This window comes from Megalobrama amblycephala, linkage group LG18, assembly GCF_018812025.1.
Source record: "Megalobrama amblycephala isolate DHTTF-2021 linkage group LG18, ASM1881202v1, whole genome shotgun sequence".
NCBI lineage: Eukaryota > Metazoa > Chordata > Actinopteri > Cypriniformes > Xenocyprididae > Megalobrama > Megalobrama amblycephala.
In genome coordinates this window covers 3,535,909-3,554,587 of record NC_063061.1, presented here as the reverse complement: position 1 = coordinate 3,554,587, position 18,679 = coordinate 3,535,909, and the positions used below count along the sequence as shown (strand labels likewise).

The 18,679-nt window shown below is 35.9% G+C and overlaps 1 protein-coding gene across 1 annotated transcript; it reads left to right on the top strand.

Moving 5' to 3' along the window:
- The first annotated feature begins 916 nt into the window (after nucleotides 1–916).
- On the top strand, nucleotides 917–16,375 carry yipf5 (Yip1 domain family, member 5). Its single transcript, XM_048166011.1, has 6 exons — nucleotides 917–1,053; nucleotides 1,895–2,014; nucleotides 4,682–4,857; nucleotides 10,172–10,317; nucleotides 10,516–10,697; nucleotides 14,928–16,375. The coding sequence occupies exons 2-6, from the start codon at nucleotides 1,905–1,907 to the stop codon at nucleotides 15,088–15,090; spliced, it is 777 nt and encodes a 258-aa protein (XP_048021968.1). The 5' UTR covers nucleotides 917–1,053; nucleotides 1,895–1,904; the 3' UTR covers nucleotides 15,091–16,375.
- Nucleotides 16,376–18,679: the final 2,304 nt, after the last annotated feature.

Here is an 18,679-nt window from a genome sequence, read left to right as displayed (position 1 = left end):
CTTGCATATTTAAATCCAAACTGCATTTAAACACTTTCCAACAGGTTCAGCTTCTTGTTTTTCTGTCAGGATCATTCCTAAACTTGAGCAACTTGTCTCCTCAGTCCCCAGACGTTTGCAGACTGTTATAAAAAGAAGAGGGGATGCCACACAGTGGTAAACATGGCCTTGTCCCAACTTTTTTGAGATGTGTTGATGCCATGAAATTTAAAATCAACTTAATTTTCCCTTAAAATGATACATTTTCTCAGTTTAAACATTTGATATGTCATCTGTGTTGTATTCTGAATAAAATATTGAAATTTGAAACTTCCACATCATTGCATTCTGTTTTTATTCACAATTTGTACAGTGTCCCAACTTTTTTGGAATCGGGTTTATATTAATATTGAACAACTGAACTCACATGAACTGATTTAAATATGTTTTTAGTACATTAATGGATCTTGAGAGAGGAAATGTCATTGCTGGATATGCAGGCCTCACGGAGCCATCGGATTTCAACTAAAATATTTTAATTTGTGTTCTGAAGATTAACGAAGGTCTTACGGGTGTAGAACGACATGAGGGTGAGTAATAAATGACAGAATTTTCATTTTTGGGTGAACTAACCCTTTAATAATATCATAAAATGCATTCATTGAAAGCATTTGAATGGATCTGACCTGAGAATAACAACAAGACATTTTAAACACTTGTTTAGATTGTGTTACTAACAATACCAACAGCTTCTATTTATAACAAAAAAGGGGGTTGAAAACAAGCAGCTTTGTCATAATTACAGCAACAATACAGGAAATATCATAGATTTGGACTTCGAACATTGTGTGGGGGGCCTTCGAGTCAAAAAAGTCGAGAATCATAACAAACCCTTTTTAATTACCACCGTTTATAAAAGTGTGTGTAGTGAGCGCTTCTTCCCATAGAGGACGCACTTCAGATTTCTGCAGCCGAAACGTACACAGTGACGTGATCATCCCCATGACCCGGAAGTTCTGCAGCTATTTCTTGACACGTAGTTAGCGGTGTTGGCGGACTCTCGGGCGATTAACGGTGTGAGTAAAGCTGCAGAATTTACTTCATTGCGTCTTTATGTTTTTGCTGTATTAGTTACATGTTTGAAGTTGTGTGTAGGACAGTGTTTGAACGGTGCTGACAGAGACTGAATGTGCCGCTGCAGTGCTTTTGTTGAGGTGTGCTAACTGAACCCAAACAAAACAAACATGATTTATGCTAAAATCACCTTTAAATGTGTGTGACTTCTACAGATATGTGAGAGACAGAATTAACACGGCATGCTTTGAGTAAACTTACAATCTGGTCTATAATGTATACTGCTAATCTGACAAAAAAAAAAGTAACGTGGTTTCATTGTAATAGCAAGTTATTTTACATATTTCATGGTGATACCATGCTTATTTGGACATGTACTATAGTAATACGGTGGTTTTACTATGGAAACATCATTGTACTGTGATTGTCACACCATAGTTCTTTCCAATAAAACATAGTAGGACCATAATACTTTTTGGTCCTTTTTTTGTAAGTGTAATCATTCAGTACTATGGTATTAAAATCTGATTTTGTCTCTTTACCATAGATCCTTTTATGTATATTGATTCTTTATCCAGGTCATTTGTGCTTGATTCATTAATATCATCCATCTTTTTCTTGTCAATGAATATAATTTGCATGCATTAATGATTAATCCTTATTTGTTCCAACAGCATTTGCGTGTGTGATTTAAAAATGTGTCGTTGGTTTCATCTTAACCGAGATCTCCACCCAAATGAGCCTCTTGCCTTCGATACTATTAGATAAAAATAGAATCTTAGATAGTATATGAGATGATAATGTCCACTACTAACTGATTTTTCTGCCTGATGTCTTCCAGGCTGCTTGCAATGTCAGGGTTTGACAACCTCAACACAGACTTTTACCAGTCTAGTTACAGTGTAGATGACCAGAACCAAGCAGGATATGGCTACAGCAACACAGATGACCCGTACAGCAAGTAGGCCTGAGCCTTGCACAAAGTCCTGATGTTATTATTATGATATAGCTCTGTTTGTCAAGTCAATTTTATTTCTAATGCTTTTTCCCAATACATATTGTTTCAGAGCTGCTTTACAGGAAATCATGATCTTTAAAGGGTTAGTTCACCCAAAAATGAAAATAATGTCATTTATTACTCACCCTCATTCCGTTCCACACCCGTAAGACCTTTGGAACACAAATTAAGATATTTTTGATTGAAATCCGATTGGCTTGGTGAGGCCTCCATAGCCAGCAATGACATTTCCTCTCTCAAGATCCATTAATGTACTAAAAACATATTTAAATCGGTTCATGTGAGTACAGTGGTTCAATATTAATATTATAAAGCAACTTATTTAGTGATGGCCGATTTCAAAACACTGCTTCAGGAAGCTTCGGAGCACAAATGAATCAGCGTGTTGAATCAGCAGTTTGGAGCGCCAAAGTCACGTGATTTCAGCAGTTTGACACACGATCCGAATCGTGATTCGACACGCTGATTCATAATGCTCCAAAGCTTCCTGAAGCAGTGTTTTGAAATCTGCCATCACTAAATAAGTCGTTATTTTGTGGTTTTTGGCGCATCAAAAATATTCTCGTCACTTTATAATATTAATATTGAGCCACTGTACTCACATGAACCGATTTAAACCTTTTTTTAATACATTAATGGATCTTGAGAGAGGAAATGTCATTGCTGGCTATGGAGGCCTCACTGAGCCATCGGATTTCAACAAAAATATCTTAATTTGTGTTCCGAAGATTAACGAAGGCTTTACAGGTGTGGAACGGCATGAGGGTGAGTAATAAATTACATTACTTTAATTTTTGGGTGAACTAGCCCTTTAAGTTAATGATATCTTAATATCTTACCTCATGCCTTATGTTGCATTTAGCAGATTTGAGGTGGTTGATGATATAGTTTACATTTTGTGATGATATAAACAATGCAGCAGGTGAGATTTGCTATATAGTATATATCTCGTCAAGTGAGTATACTGTATGCGGATAAAGTTGGATGTATTCAACTTGATATACTGTATAGAGCTGTGCGATAATATAGTTTTACAATGATATAAGCAATCACACATCCGAAATTTGCTATCTAGTTTGCATTGCTTTGAGTCAACTGTATGTATGTGGGTAAAGTTGCATGCACTATATATTAGGGCTGGCCTAAAAAACTAAAATTTTTTGTAGTCACTCATTTAAGCCGTTAGTCAACTAGTCTGACTTTTATGATTGTATTAAATTACTTAAAGGGATAGTTCACTCAAAAATGAAGATTTTGTCATTACTTACTTGGTAACCAAACAGTTGACAGCACCTATTGACTTCCATAGTAGGAAAAAAGGTACTGTGGAAGCCAATGGTGCCGTCAACTGTCTGGTTACCAACATTCTTTAAAAATATCAACAGAAGAAAAACTCAAACAGGTTTGGAACAACCTGAGGGTGAGTAAATGATGACAGAATGTTCATTTTTGGGTGAACCAGGCCTAACCCTTTTAAATATATACTTGGGGTTAGGGAGTGGCATTGGTAAATGGTTTCAGGCCTGAGCAAGAATATTGTATGCAACATTGTTCTACATTACAGAGGAATAACTAAACCATAATAATGAGCGTTTAAAATATTAAGTACGCACGCATTAAGCTTGATGCAGAGCATTGGCAAAAGTAATGATTATGAATGTTTTAAAAATCAGCAAGGAGTCTGTCTGAACATTTTAACAACTTATTAATAAACTAGTGATTTCTGAGTCCGTGTCGGCTGATGTAAAGATGAAGTTGACAACGCTGACTCGTCATCTCTACAGTATAGTGGATGCAGCTTTACAGAGAAATTCACGTTAAGCTCACCGCATGAACACTTGGATGTGCATCTAATAATAGCGCACATTTATTTGGGTTAAATAAATGTGTCATTTGAGCAAGCGGGCATGAAAAGAAGCTATGACTTGCATGTTTCAAATGATGAGCCATGTCTGAGCTCGATAAATGTTCAGGCAAATGTTTGGATTTCCTGCCTGACATAATTACCATATGGGAATAACCGTGCTAACGATCTGTCCGTCACAGGTTGCGTGACTTTACCAATTCCTGTAGTGTTTTTTTTTCTCTTTCTGAGACTGAATAATTACAATTTGGTCTACTCTTAGAAGGGAAGCCCTATATCCGAATTTAAATATATATATATATATATAATTGGTTGATAACATAATTTACATTTTGCAACAGTATAATCAATCAAGCAGTTGAGATTTGCTGAAGTTATATTGCTTTAGGTGAGCATATGTATCAATGCAGACAAAGTTGGTTATAGCTGCACAATGTCATAGTTACATTTTGCAACAGTATAAACAATCACACAGCTGAGATTTGCTATATTGTATGTATTGATTACCTGAGTGTAATATATGTGTGCTGGTGAAGTTGGATACACTATTTGACTTTAAATATATCACTTGACTATAATATACAACTTTAGACAGTAATCAGCAAACCATTATGCAAATTTGTATTTGTCAAAATAGACGAGGTGTTTTTATTTCATATTTGTAATAAAATAACAAGCCCTACATGTTGAGTATGAGAATGCCTGTCACCTAATTATGACACTAAATCTCTCGTTGCGTCCGACAGACCGTATGGACAGTATGATTACTCCCAGCCGATGGGCTACTCGGCACCTCCGGGAATGATGCAGCCCCAGCAGCCGTACACGGGGCAGATCTTCCAGCCCACGCCAGCGTTTACACCCGCCTCCCCTCAATCCATGTACACTAGCAGCTTTGAGGACGAGCCCCCGTTGCTGGAGGGTAAGTGAGACCTGCAACTGCTTTGATCTTGAAATTAGCTGATGATAAATAAAATGAAGCTCATATCTTGCTTTCGTTGATGCGTTGAATTTGCATATAGGGCAGGAACTGAAGATTAGATTTGTATTCGTTTTGAGGAGACACGGTTATGTTGCCAAGTGTAAATGGAACAGTTTTAACAAAACGGATAGATATGCAATCAGTAAAAAGACATGAATGACCAGGTGTAAATAGGCCTGTTGGAAATCTGTTCTTCAAAGTGTAATTTAAACCTGAAAATAGACAAACTGAAGGATTTTGACATTTAAAACAAATTTTAGGAAAAATTGCCTCATAAATATTTTTAATAGGTTCTGCACTATTTCTATGCTAACCATTATGAATATTTAAAATATGTTGGTGTATTTGTACGTAATGGGGGAGGTTGTGGATCAGTGATTATCTCAGAAACTTAAAACTGGCATTTCATGACACAAAGGTTGTTTAAAGGGTTAGTTCATCCAAAAATGAAAATTCTGTCATTAATTACTAACCCTCATGTCGTTCCACACCCGTAAGACCTTTGTTCATCTTCAGAACACAAATTAAGATATTTTTGATGAAATCCGATGGCTCAGTGAGGTCTCTATTGACCGCAAGATAATTAACACTTTCAATGCCCAGAAAGGGACTAAAAACGTATTTGAAACAGGTCATGTGACTGCAGTGGTTCAACCTTAATGTTATGAAGCGATGAGAATACTTTTTTGTGCACCAAAAGACAAAATAATTGCTTTATTCAACAATATCTAGTGATGGGCGATTTCAAAACACTGCTTCATGAAGCTTTACGAATCTTTTGTTTTGAATCAGTGGTTCGGTTTATCAAACTGCCAAAGTCAAGGTGAACCATTGAAATTTCGAAACACTTATGATGTAACGAAGCCTTGTTTACTGAAATCACGTGAGTTTCACGCTCCAAAACACTGATTCAAAACAAAAGATTCGTAAAGCTTCATCACTAGATATTGTTGAATGAAGTCAGTATTTTGTTTTTTTTCATAACATTAAGATTGAACCACTGTAGTCACATGAACTGTTTTAAATAGGTCTTTAGTAGATTTCTGGGCATCTGAAAGTATCAATTATCTTGCTGGCAATGGAGGCCTTACTCTGAGGATTTTATCAAAAATATCTTAATTTGTGTTCTGAAGATGAACGAAGGTTTTACAGATGTGGAACGACATGAGGGTGAGTAATAAATGACAGAATTTTCATTTTTGGGTGAACTAACCCTTCAAATGATACAAATGTGTATTTGCTAAATGCTGATGGTAAATGAGGGCTATAAAAAAGGGTTTTTTTGTATTGTTTACTTTCTTTGCTCAACAGTTCTCTGTAATAATGAATTAGATGGGTTCGTTAAACTGAGACCGTCAACTAATGAAGACAGAGAATGGGAGTGCTGTGTTCAGGCTCTGGTGGTCTCAGTGCCGTCAAAATAAAAGTCCTGCTTCCGACACATGAGGCAAACAGAAAAACTTTTCTGCCGATATTTTAAAAATGCTAAATATATCGACCTTGGCAATAATCGGTCATCCACTACTCCAAACCCATATGATTTTCTTTTTTTTTTTTTTCTGTGCAACACAGAAGAAGAAATATTGAGAAATGTATTTCCCACACTTTTGGGAAATGGGAAACTGGGCATGATACAGAAGTGTCATAAAAGTAGTCCATACGACTTGTGCCCTGTATTTCAAGCCATACAGCATGAACAGTTTGGTTGTCGCTCTCAGAGATCATTGTAATAACATGAATGTTTTTCTGTAGTTTTACACTAACACAAGAAATGTATATTATTATTATTAATTAATAATTATCCTTAATGATCACTTTTTTTTTCTTTTCCGATAATCCGTTTTAAATCTGATGTACATCACAATATGGAAGTGTGCAAATACCTTTGGGGTCACTAGATCAATATATGGAAATATTTAAAAAAAAAAAAAAAAAAAAAAATCTCTCACACTCCTTCTCTACTGAATGAGTCCTTTTCTCTCTGCTGTGTTTGCATTGTATAATGCCATTATCAAGAGTAATTACTGTAATTCTGCTGAATTGCTTTGAAGTTTGAGACTGCACGTGTTATTAAACAATGCAAATGCAAATTTGAGTGTGCTTAACACACACACACATATATATATATATATATATATATATATATATATATATATATATATATATAAAATTGCATAATTTCATGTGTAAAGCCATAGTTCACTTTTGGGTCAAAACGGACCAGAAATGAATGTATCTTACTATTTTTATTTTATTTATTTTTTTTAAATCTGAGAAAAAAAAAAGAAAAAAAAGTGTATATATATATATATATATATATATATATATATATATATATATATATATATATATATATATATATATATATATATATATATATATATATATATATATATATATATATATATATATATATATATATATATGTATTTGATTTTGACAGTCTTTAACACATTTATAAAAAATAAAAAATGTATTGTTGTTTTGTAATGTATTGTGGGTCAAAATAGACCTGAAACGCTTTAGTCCTTGTTATTCTGATTGATAAATGAGGAATTTTTTAAACTCATGACATTTTTCTGTAGTACTTCAGTACACATGTAGAATCATTTTCAGAATCAGTGATTCCCTTCTCTTAGTCACACTGCTGTGATTCCCAGGGGTGAATTTATTATTGTTTACTGAGAGAATCAATAAAGCATTGTCTCTTGCGTCCAAAAGCCAGAACTCTGAGAATAACGCTTCAAAAACAAATATGTGTCACCTGGGGCTGTGTTTAGTACAACCACATCTATGTCCTTGCATACTGAAGTTAAGTAGTCCTTGTGAAACCTACTTGAACCTGATAATCAGAGCTGTGCTTAAAATGAACCGGCAGTCGGCAGAGAAACGTGGAGAAATCCACTTCACTGATTACTGCTGGCTGCTGTTGTCATCCAGTATCGGAAGAGCATTTATCATGCTGTGCAATAATGTCAATCCTGTCTTATTCTAATGTTCTGCTTTATTAGCAGTGCTCGCTGAGGCAAGCATCACTATTACCACTATTAGCTTTACTCATTATCGTTAGAAAATAAACAGTGAAGCAGTTTTGTTAAAATTGTATAAAACTTTTAGAAAGTTTTGTCTGGAAAATCAAAACTGCTAAAACAATAAATTATATCATGGAGATAGAGGATTAGATTTGTTGCGTATTTCCAAATAAATAGATTATGATTCACAATTCTCAAATTAAACAAATACAATGAGATCTACAGGTATGTTAGAAGTTTTGCCTACATTTGTGGACTTTGAAACATTTCAGGTGTCAAGATGCCTGTAGTATAGAGCCCTGTTTCCACCTGGTATTAAGATGCGTCTTTGGTCGATCGGATCACAAGTAGACGAGGGATACACATTCCCATTTACACCTGGTGTTTTAATCTGTCTCTTTTAATCTTTTAAAATTCTCTTTTGTCCATTTTCAACCACTTCTGTCCTGATTTCTTCGAGGGGAGGGTCTATGGGTGGGTAAATGTATGGGTTTTTCAGATCTTTCGATCTAATGGACAAAATAAGATCACGCAATTTACGTATGAACGTGACTGGAGATGACATTTCATGACATAAAAGTTGTTTAAAGGGTTAGTTCACCCAAAACTGAAAATTCTGTCATTTATTACTCACCCTTGTGTTGTTCCACACCCGTAAGACCTTTGTTCATCTTCAGAACACAAATTAAGATCTTTTTGATGAAGTCTGAGAGGTTTCTGTCTCTCTATAGAGATCCAACGCAACTACCACTCCAAGGTCCAGAAAGGTAGGAATGACATTAAAGTACTCCTTGTGACTTCAGTGGCTTAAACTCGATTTTATGAAGCAACGTGAGTGATTTGTTTGCGCAAAAAAACAACATAACACTTTATTTACAAAATAAGATTATCCAAAGCATGTTCACGCAACAATGTCAGCTCTCGTGTGAACACAACACATGCGTCGCGATGCTCTCATGAACACTCACTTGACACGTGAATCTGAACACAACAGGTATGCGTCGTGATGCTCTCGCAAACGTGTGTTGCAGATCAATATTTTTGTAAGTACATTTTTTTTTTTGTGCAAACAAAGTACTCGCGTCACTTTACAAAATTGAGTTTAAGCCACTGGAGTCACATGGAGTACTTTAATGATGTCTTTTTTCCTACTTTTCTGGACATTGGAGTGGTAGTAGCATTGGATCTCTATGGAGGGACAGAAACCTCTCAGACTTCATCAAAAAGATCTTAATTTGTGTTCCAGAGATGAACGAAGGTCTTACGGATGTGGAACGACACGAGTGAGTAATTAATGACTGAATTTTCATTTTTGGGTGAACTAACCCTTTAATACCAGGTGGCAACAGGGCCTAGGGGTTTCCAATCTTCTTCTTCTTTTTTGTTTTCTTTTTTTTTTTTTTGTCAGGCGAACCCTTTTGGCATAACACATTTTCTTTGAAGCACCCTCTGAGATGTTAAAGTGATTGTTCACTCAAAAACAAAAATCCGGTCATCATTTACTCACCTTCAAGTTGTTTCAAACCCATTTGAGTTTCTACTAAAAAGAAAATATTTTGATGAACGTTGGTAATCAGACAGTTGATGGTAGCCATTGACTTCCATAGTAGGAAAAAAAATATTGTAGAAGTCAATGGCTACCATCAACTGTCTGATTACCAACGTTCGTCAAAATATTTTCTTTTTAGTGAAAACTCAAATGGGTTTGAAACAACTTGAAGGTGAGTAAATGATGACCGAATTTTCATTTTTGGATGAACTATCCCTTTAAAGCTGCAGTCTGTAACTTTTTTTTTTTTTTTCTTTTTTTTTTCTTCTTCAAAATTTACAAAATGCGTATACTGTGCGAGTACATAATGAATCCATTTTCCCAACCATGGTTTTGTCTTATCCTGAATCACTACAGTACATTGATAATATAAGTGTTCATATTCTGACTATTTTAGACTGGTCGGGTCGCCACTGCTGCGGAGAATCCCAGTACCCGTGTGACTCGTAATAGATGTAAACAGAGAGAAGTAGCTCCGGCTACAATGTTCTTCTGCAAGACGCATTCAGTTTTGTTTATTAACCGCTAGACCTCCAAAAGTTACAGACTATAGCTTCAAGTTAATATTTCACATTGGCCAGTTTGGGAAACCCTGCCCTAGTATCATGGCGGAGCAGTGCAAACACCACTTATTCTTCAAAAAAAAAAGTGAAAATGTATTTTCCATTTCTAGAGCTGGGGATCAACTTTGACCACATCTGGCAGAAAACTCTGACTGTGCTGCACCCGTTGAAGGCAGCAGATGGCAGTATAATGAATGAAACGGATCTGGCTGGTCCCATGGTGTTCTGTTTGGCCTTTGGGGCGACGTTACTCTTGGTAAGAGGCAAGAGTTTTAAATGACTCAAGACAAATATTGGTACATTATCTTTTTGAGCTTCGGAAGCATTTTTTTTTTTTTTTTTTTTTTTTTTTTTTTTATTCATTTATATTCTGATGATGGTAAATCTGACAAGAATATTTTTGTTAAATGATGAAAGTGCCAACCACAGGACATGTTCTTCTTCCTCATTTTAGACGGGTAAGATCCAGTTCGGTTACGTGTACGGTATCAGTGCCATCGGGTGCCTCGGCATGTACTGCCTGCTCAACCTCATGAGCATGACGGGGGTTTCATTTGGGTGTGTCGCTAGTGTTCTCGGGTACTGCCTGCTCCCCATGATCATCTTGTCCAGTTTTGGGGTCCTCATCTCCTTACAGTAAGTCATACTTTACAACCTTTTATTTGAAATTTGAAATAGATTACTATAGTTTAAAATGTAATTTATTCCGTTGTTGGCAAAGCTGAATTTTCAGCATCATTTCATCATTTCAGCATCATTTCTCCTGTCTTCAGTGTCACATGATCCTTCAGAAATCATTCTAATTATGCTCATTTGGTGCTTAATTGTTAATCAAAGTTCTATAATAGTAAATAATAATAGTAATACTAAATAGTTTTTGCTACTTAATGTTTTTGAGGAAACCATGATACTTTTTTTTTCTGATTAAAAACAAAAGAACTGCATTTATTTAAAATATAAATCTTTTGTAACAATTTCTTTACTCTTGGTCAATTTAGCGTTATTAATATTGTATTATTAAATTTAAAGGTGCCCTAGAATTAAAAATTGAGTTTACCTTGGCATAGTTGAATAACAAGAGTTCAGTACATGTAAATGACATTGAGTTTCGAAACTTAATGTTAGCTTTAGCCACGGAGCACTATCAAACTCATTCAGAATCAAATGTAAACATCCAAATAAATACAATACTCACATGATCTGATGTATGCATGCGGTATGCATGATGAACATCTTGTAAAGATCCATTTTGAGGGTTATATTAGCTGTGTGAACTGTTTATGCTGTTCAAGGCAAGTGCGAGCTCCGGGGGCGGGGGAGCACGAGAATTAAAGGGGCTGCAACCTATATATCGGTGCATAGTTAATGATGCCCCAAAATAGGCAGTTAAAAAAATGAATTAAAAAAAAATCTAAGGGGTATTTTGAGCTGAAACTTCACAGACACATTCAGGAGACACCTTAGACTTGTATTACATCTTTTAAAAAGAAGTTCTAGGGCACCTTTAAAACTACAAACTTAGTAGTTTAGGGTAGTGTATCAAAGTTTCTACAAAAATATTAAGCAAAAACTGATTTCAATGTGTATAATAACAAGAAATGTTTCGTAAACAGCAAATCAGCATAGTATAGTGATTTCTGAAGGATCATGTGACACTGAAGACTGGAGTAATGATGCTGAAAATTCAGCTTTACATCACAGGAATAAATCTTAATGTTCCAAACATTAGTGTGTGTTTTTAATATACAATAAACTATTTAAAATATAAATTATTAATAACATAATCTATAATAAAATATATTGATATTGAATATTATAAAGTGTTTTTTTAGCGCTGCCCCCTAATATTCAATCAAATGTTAATCAGAAAAGGCTTGGTCTACAAAACTGTTTTAATTAGTCAGTTGGTCGCAGAAGTAGGAAAAAAAACTCCACAGGAATTGGAGTCGCGTATTACGTGACAGACAGATCCTTAACACAGCTGGTCCATGTGGTAATTATATTGGGCAGGAAATCCAATGTGTGGGATCATTTCAAGAGGGTAAAGGGTGACCCCAAAAAGGTGACGTGCAAACGTTCGCCTATCATTAATCAACCTTAAATGTGGCTTATCGTTTGAAACATGTAAGTAGTACCCTAACGTTACATGGCCACTCGCTCTAACATTAACTTAGATAAACATACGTTATTATTATGCACATATCTAAAGGTCCTGATATACTCATGGCAGTTCTTTTTCATTTTTCACTTGGGAGTAAAATACTGTTAGCGAACATCCCCACGTTGCTGAGAGCGACATTTAGTTGAATATATAAATATGAGCTGCGCACTTTCCTTTTAAAACAAAATAAACACAACTAAAACGACAACACTAAGAAAACAGCAGTTAAGGAAGCATCTGATCATAGTGATGTGGATATGTTTGAAGCAGCTCTGCAATTCAGCGCTTAAGTCGCGTCACGTTTATTTATTTAGCACGTTATACAATAGATTGCTTTAAAGCAAGCAACTTTAAAGTATTAAACATGAAAAAACTGTCAGTGTCCCCTTCAATTAGAATTACAACTTCACTTTCTACTATAAAGCGACTGTCCAATGTATTCTTGTTTGTACTTGTGGACGTCTGACCTTGATGAACTGAATGGAAAGCTTCTCCACTTAATTTCTTCTATGTCAGTGGTTCCCAAACTTTTTAGCTTGGAGTATCCCCTGATGGGATTACCATCCTTCTGCGTACCCCCTCTCTTCCATTTCGACTGCAATCACACCTTTTCCTTTAAGGGACAATATTCGCCCCCTAAATTGATTTTCCAGTGCATTTTTTTTACCTTTTATAAATAATTTTATAAAATAAATGTTTTAAATAAAAAATGTTCAATAGAGAAATATGCAATGATGGTAAAACTAAGTAAAACTTTTAAATATTAAACTAAAACCGCCAGTAGGTGGCAGCAAGTCACTGTTTTTATGAGTGAGTCATCGAATCATTCATTCAGTAACGAAGCAAAGTGGCTGTGAATGAATCATTGAATCATTGACTCTCACGATTCGTTCAAAGCCGCAGAATTGTTCACGAAACACAGACGTGTGTTGTAGTTCTGCTGTGGTTTTCGTTAGAACTATTATTACATTGCAAAAATACAGTAAATAGGCTACTACTGTGTTTAAAATGTACGTTTTATTTTTTGACCTGTTGTATAATAATGTCACGTTCGCAGTCATGTGGATATTTGGGAACAATTGCATTCTTGCTCGTTATCAGTATTAAATACAAGAACTCACACATGGTATGTTTTTGTATCGGAGAAAGTTTGAGTCTTAAATCGAAATTAATCCATTATCTGTGTCTATATTTGTTCTTATGCGAGTAAGTGCTAAATCCCCACTTTTACAAAGGTGCATTGTCAAGAACGACAGTAATTTAGCGCGATTTAAGGCAGCAGAATCTGCACGCAATCTATCATATCCATGCTGCTTCTGTGGATACAGTTGTTTTTGACTGCAAATGATGAGGTAATTTGATTCAATGTACTGGATTTACGACATTTTGGCATTTAGAAATACATGCTCGATTTTAATATTATTTTAAGGTTTAAGAATTAAATGAACTACTCAGCATTTTGTTCGCGTACCCCCTTTTGTCACCTCACATAGTTTGGGAACCGCTGTTCTGTCAAAGAAGGCGGAGCCACAGAGCTACATTTGCCTATTACATAATCGCCAAAGACCAATGGTAGTTTGATGGTGTTTACCAGCCAGAGCGAACTTTTCTGGAAAGTTTGCTTTGGCAAGCTGTTTCGGACACAACAATATTTGTTTTGTCCTGATTTTGTTCGAAATGATGTCACACCAGTTCGTTCTTCGATTTCACTGGAAGTATATTGGGGCCTTAAAGGGATAGTTCACCCAAAAATGAAAATTATCCCATAATTTACTCACCCTCAAGCCATCCTAGATGTATATGACTATCTTCTTTCAGACTAACACAATCAGAGATATATTTAAAAATATTCTGGCTCTTCCAATCTTTATAATGGGAGTGAAGGGGGCTTGAGATTTTGAAGCCCAAAAAAATCCATCCATCCATCCATCCATCCATCCATCCATCCATCCATCCATCCATCCATCCATCCATCCATCCATCCATCCATCCATCCATCCATCCATCCATCCATCCATCCATCCATCCATCCATCCATCCATCCATCCATCCATCCATCCATCCATCCATCCATCCATCCACACGGATCCAGGGGGTTAATAGGCTGTCTGAAGTGAAGAGATGGATTTTTTGTAAGAAAAATATTCATATTTAAAACTTTATAAACTATAATAACTGGCTTCCGGCATCGAGTTACGAGTTAGTTGTATCGAAATCCTCTGACATTTCTCATTTTAGACTTCTAATTCATGTTTTGTTTTCCTCTGCGCTTCCATTTTTGTCAAAAGGTCATGTCAGGTCAAAGTTCACGCTTCCGCCGGAACTCTACCCATGTATGGCCATTCGCTGGAAGCCAGTTATTATAGTTTGTAAAGTTTTAAATTGGGTTTTTGTTAGAAAAATACCCATTCGCTTGGATGGATGGATGGATGGATGGATGCGCTTTTTTGGGCTTCAAAATCTCACCCCCCATTCACTACCATTATAAAGCTTGGAAGAGCCAGGATATTTTTTTAATGTAACTCCGATTTTGTACGTCTGAAAGAAGATATACACTTAGGATGGCTTGAGGGTGAGTAAATCATGGGATATTTTCATTTTTAGGTGAACTATCCCTTTAAGTGTTCATTACGGCTATCCCCTATATATAGCTAGCTAGTTTATAATAGATCCTTGCTAACCTGGTGTTTTCCTGTGTCTTTCAGGGGTATGATGGGTATCATTTTAACAGCCGCCATCATTGGTTGGTGTAGTTTTTCGGCTTCTAAGATCTTCATCTCTGCTTTGGCCATGGACGGGCAGCAGCTGCTGGTGGCGTATCCCTGCGCCCTGCTGTATGGAGTCTTTGCCCTCATCTCTGTTTTTTGAACTCTCAGCCTCTTTTAATGGACAAAATGACCTCCAATACGCAACACCTTTTATTTGAGGACTGCTTTTGATAACACCCACCACACACCTGCTCACCGAGTGTGTCCAGTGTTTATCATTGTTCTGTGAGAATGTGGCATTAATTTCTTCTGCTTTATTCTTACCTGCCCACCTACTCTGAGAAATGTTCTTGCTTGCATAATGCAGGTTAAAACTCGTTCTTTTTCTTTAATGCGTTCACTGAATTCTTTTGTTCAAAGCCAGAAAATGAAGTGTGTTTATCGAAGAGAAGAATGTGTAATCGATGCAAAGGGCACAACTCTCCTCCTACACAACAATGCTTTTCCCTCCAGAACAGAGTTTGCAAAGTACAGTAGTAATTTTCTTTCTTGGAATTGTTTTCTTTTACATTCCTGAAATGCTGTCGATTTATTCTGCCTGTGTTCATTCATACACTTGGGTCAGTGAGAGTGCCTACATGTTCAAAGACATTTTCACACCATTTCCATCATGTACTTGGCAAATTAAATAGAACGAACAAAAAAAAAAATCACTCTTTTGTGCATCTTTTGCAAGCCGATTTAAAGGAATAGTTTGGCCATAAATAAAAATGCTTTCATTTACTCACCTACATATGGTTCAAACCTGTATGACTTTCTTTTATGAATCATATAAGGATAATGTCTGAAGAATTTCACTGGTTGTTCAACTACCCCATTCATTGTATTTGGATGGAAAAAAGCATGTAAAACTTTGTGTATTCCATTGGAGAAAGTAAGTCATACTTGTTTGAAATGAGTAATTGATGGTGAAATTTGTGAACTTTCCCTTTAAGACTTTATTTCAGACTGCTGCAGGTTTTAAAGTATATTATGTGTTTCCAAATGCATTTCACCCACTAACACAATCTCATGTCTGCAGATTACAGGTGAACTCCAGCTGAATTTTGTTTCCATTTCTGATTTATTTTCTTCCACACATTTATCTTTTGAGCCAAGGTTTAGCACCATTCCAAATAACTCTTAAAGCTTAAAGAGTCAAATTTACAGAGCAAATCTTTCTGAATATCTATAGGCTCTTTGTTCATTTTAAGGGGCCACGACTTGTCCTCTCAGATGGATGGGTATATTTATATACAATGTAACTTTGTTTTGTATGTCCAGAAGAGTACAAATGTTTATATCAATCCTGTCTTGTGGAAAATCCGTGGCCAACTGGTAGGGTGTTACACTTGTGCTGTTTCACAGGCTGTTTTAATTAAATAAAAGTACAACTTTTGTTTGAAGACTTTTGTTTGAATTGTCCTTATCCTTCATTCTTTAAAGCAGTGGTTCAGTCTTTTAACTCCTCATTGTCCATGATATTTCAATGCCCCATGACCTTTGCAGTTGTTTGTGATGTACTGTATACACTGTGTGCAGAATTATTAGGCAAGCTGATTTTCTGATCCTATTTTTTTTCCAAGCACATTTTACCAATTCCAATCCACATCAATCTTAATAACTACTATTAATATTGTTTTTAATCATTTATAAGTGATATATAATTGTTCATGAAGGCTGGAAATGAAAAATGCCTTATATTCAGGTGTGCAGAATTATTAGGCAGGTTTGCTTTTACAGGCAAAATGAGCCAAAAAAAGAGATTTAACTCAGACTGAAAAGTCAAAAATTATTAAATACTCACGAGAAGGACGCAATACTAATGCAATACTAGAATTTGCAAAGTGAAAGCATGACCAAGGGAAAGCAAAATGCTCATGGGGTCAGCGGGGTCATACAAAATCAGGTGGAAAAGAAAAGACCTGTTAACTGCAAAAGATTGAAGAATTAAGGTGAAGAATTAAGTGTGAAACCATCAGGAACCCTTTAGTCTCCAGCGCCACCATTTTCCAGAACTGCAACCTACCTGGAGTCTCCAGAAGTGCAAGGTGTCAGGATCTCAGAGACTTAGGTTAGCTAAAGAATCCTAAAAAATGACCCGCTCTTAATAATAATCCCAAGCTGAAATGTTGTGAAATACATGAAGACGGGTTTTTATAGGCTTTATAGACAGACAGCTTGAGAGTGACTCCTGAAGGACACACCACTCCTCTTGTACCACTGTTTGAAGAATTTATCTTCCAAAATCTGGCATAAGGTGTGGGAGTTTACTTTTAGTCCCTCTCTTATCCTGAAATTCCGTCTTGCAGAGATGGACTAAAAATGATCTTCCAAAACTTACTGCCAGATTCTGGAAGATAAATTCTTCAAACAGTGGTAAAAGAGGATGTGGTGCTGGTCCTTCAGGAGTCACTCTCAATCTGTCTGTCTATAAGGCCTATAAAAACCCAGTCTTCATGTATTTTATAACACTTCAGCTTGTGATTCTTATTAAGAGCGGGTCATTTTTTAGGATTCTTTAGCTAACCTAACTAAGTCTCTGAGATCCTGAGACCTTGCACTTCTGGAGACTCCAGGTAGGTTGCAGTTCTGGAAAATGGTGGCGCTGGAGACTAAAGGGTTCCTAATGGTTTCACACTTAATTCTTAATTATTTTGCAGTTAACATGTGTCTTTTCTTTTCCACCTGTTTTTGTCTGACCCCGCTGACCCAATGAGCATTTTGCTGTCCATTGGTCATGCTTTAACTTTGCAATTTCTAGTATTGCATTAGTATTGCGTCTTTCTCATGAGTATTTAATCATTTTTGACTTTTCAGTCTAAGTTAAATCTCTTGTTTGGCTCATTTTGCCTGTAAAAGCAAACCTGCCTAATAATTCTGCACACCTGAATATAAGGCATTTTTCATTTCCAGCCTTCATGAACAATTATATATCACTTATAAATGATTAAAAACATTATTAATAGTAGTTATTAAGATTGATGTGGATTGAAATTGGTAAAATGTGTTTGGAAAAAAAATATGATCAGAAAGTTAGCTTGCCTAATAATTCTGCACACAGTGTAAAGTTTAAGACACTGCTTCAAAGGGTTAGTTCACCCAAAAATGACAGGTGTCATTTTGCCAGGTTTTTTTTTTACAGGTGAAAAACCTGTAAGACACAAATGAAGATATTTTTTAATTAAATCTGTCCCTCCCATTGACCGTCTACTCTACACAACTACCAATTTGATGCTTAAAAATTTTCATAAAGAGATTGTAAAACGAATCTGTATGAATCAGGTGGTTTAGTTAATTAACAAATTTTCTTAAGAGACTCAGTCGCTTAATATGATGATTAATTTATGTTATTCACATATAAATCTTGATAAGTGAACATAAACAGACTCTCAACCATATTTGTGTGACACGCTAGAACAAACTTAATTGGTTCTGGCTCAAACGTGCTGCGTAACACGAGAATGAACCTCATTGGTTCTTGCTGAAGCTCAAACGTTCTGTGTAACACAAGAATGAACCTCATTGGTTCTTGCTGAAGCTCAAATGTTCTGCATAACACAAGAATGAACCTCATTGGTTCTTGAAGAAGCTCAAACGTTCTGCGTAACATGAAAATGAACCTCATTGGTTCTTGATGAAGCTCAAACGTTCTGCGTAACATGAAAATGAACCTCATTGGTTCTTGCTGAAGCTCAAACGTTCTGCGT

Coding starts and splice junctions, on each gene's coding strand:
- yipf5 (XM_048166011.1), top strand. CDS start 1,905: ATGTCAGGGTTTGACAACCTCAACACAGACTTTTACCAGTCTAGTTAC. Junction 4,858..10,171: donor CGAGCCCCCGTTGCTGGAGG/GTAAGTGAGACC, acceptor TTCCATTTCTAG/AGCTGGGGATCAACTTTGAC. Junction 10,318..10,515: donor TTGGGGCGACGTTACTCTTG/GTAAGAGGCAAG, acceptor TCCTCATTTTAG/ACGGGTAAGATCCAGTTCGG.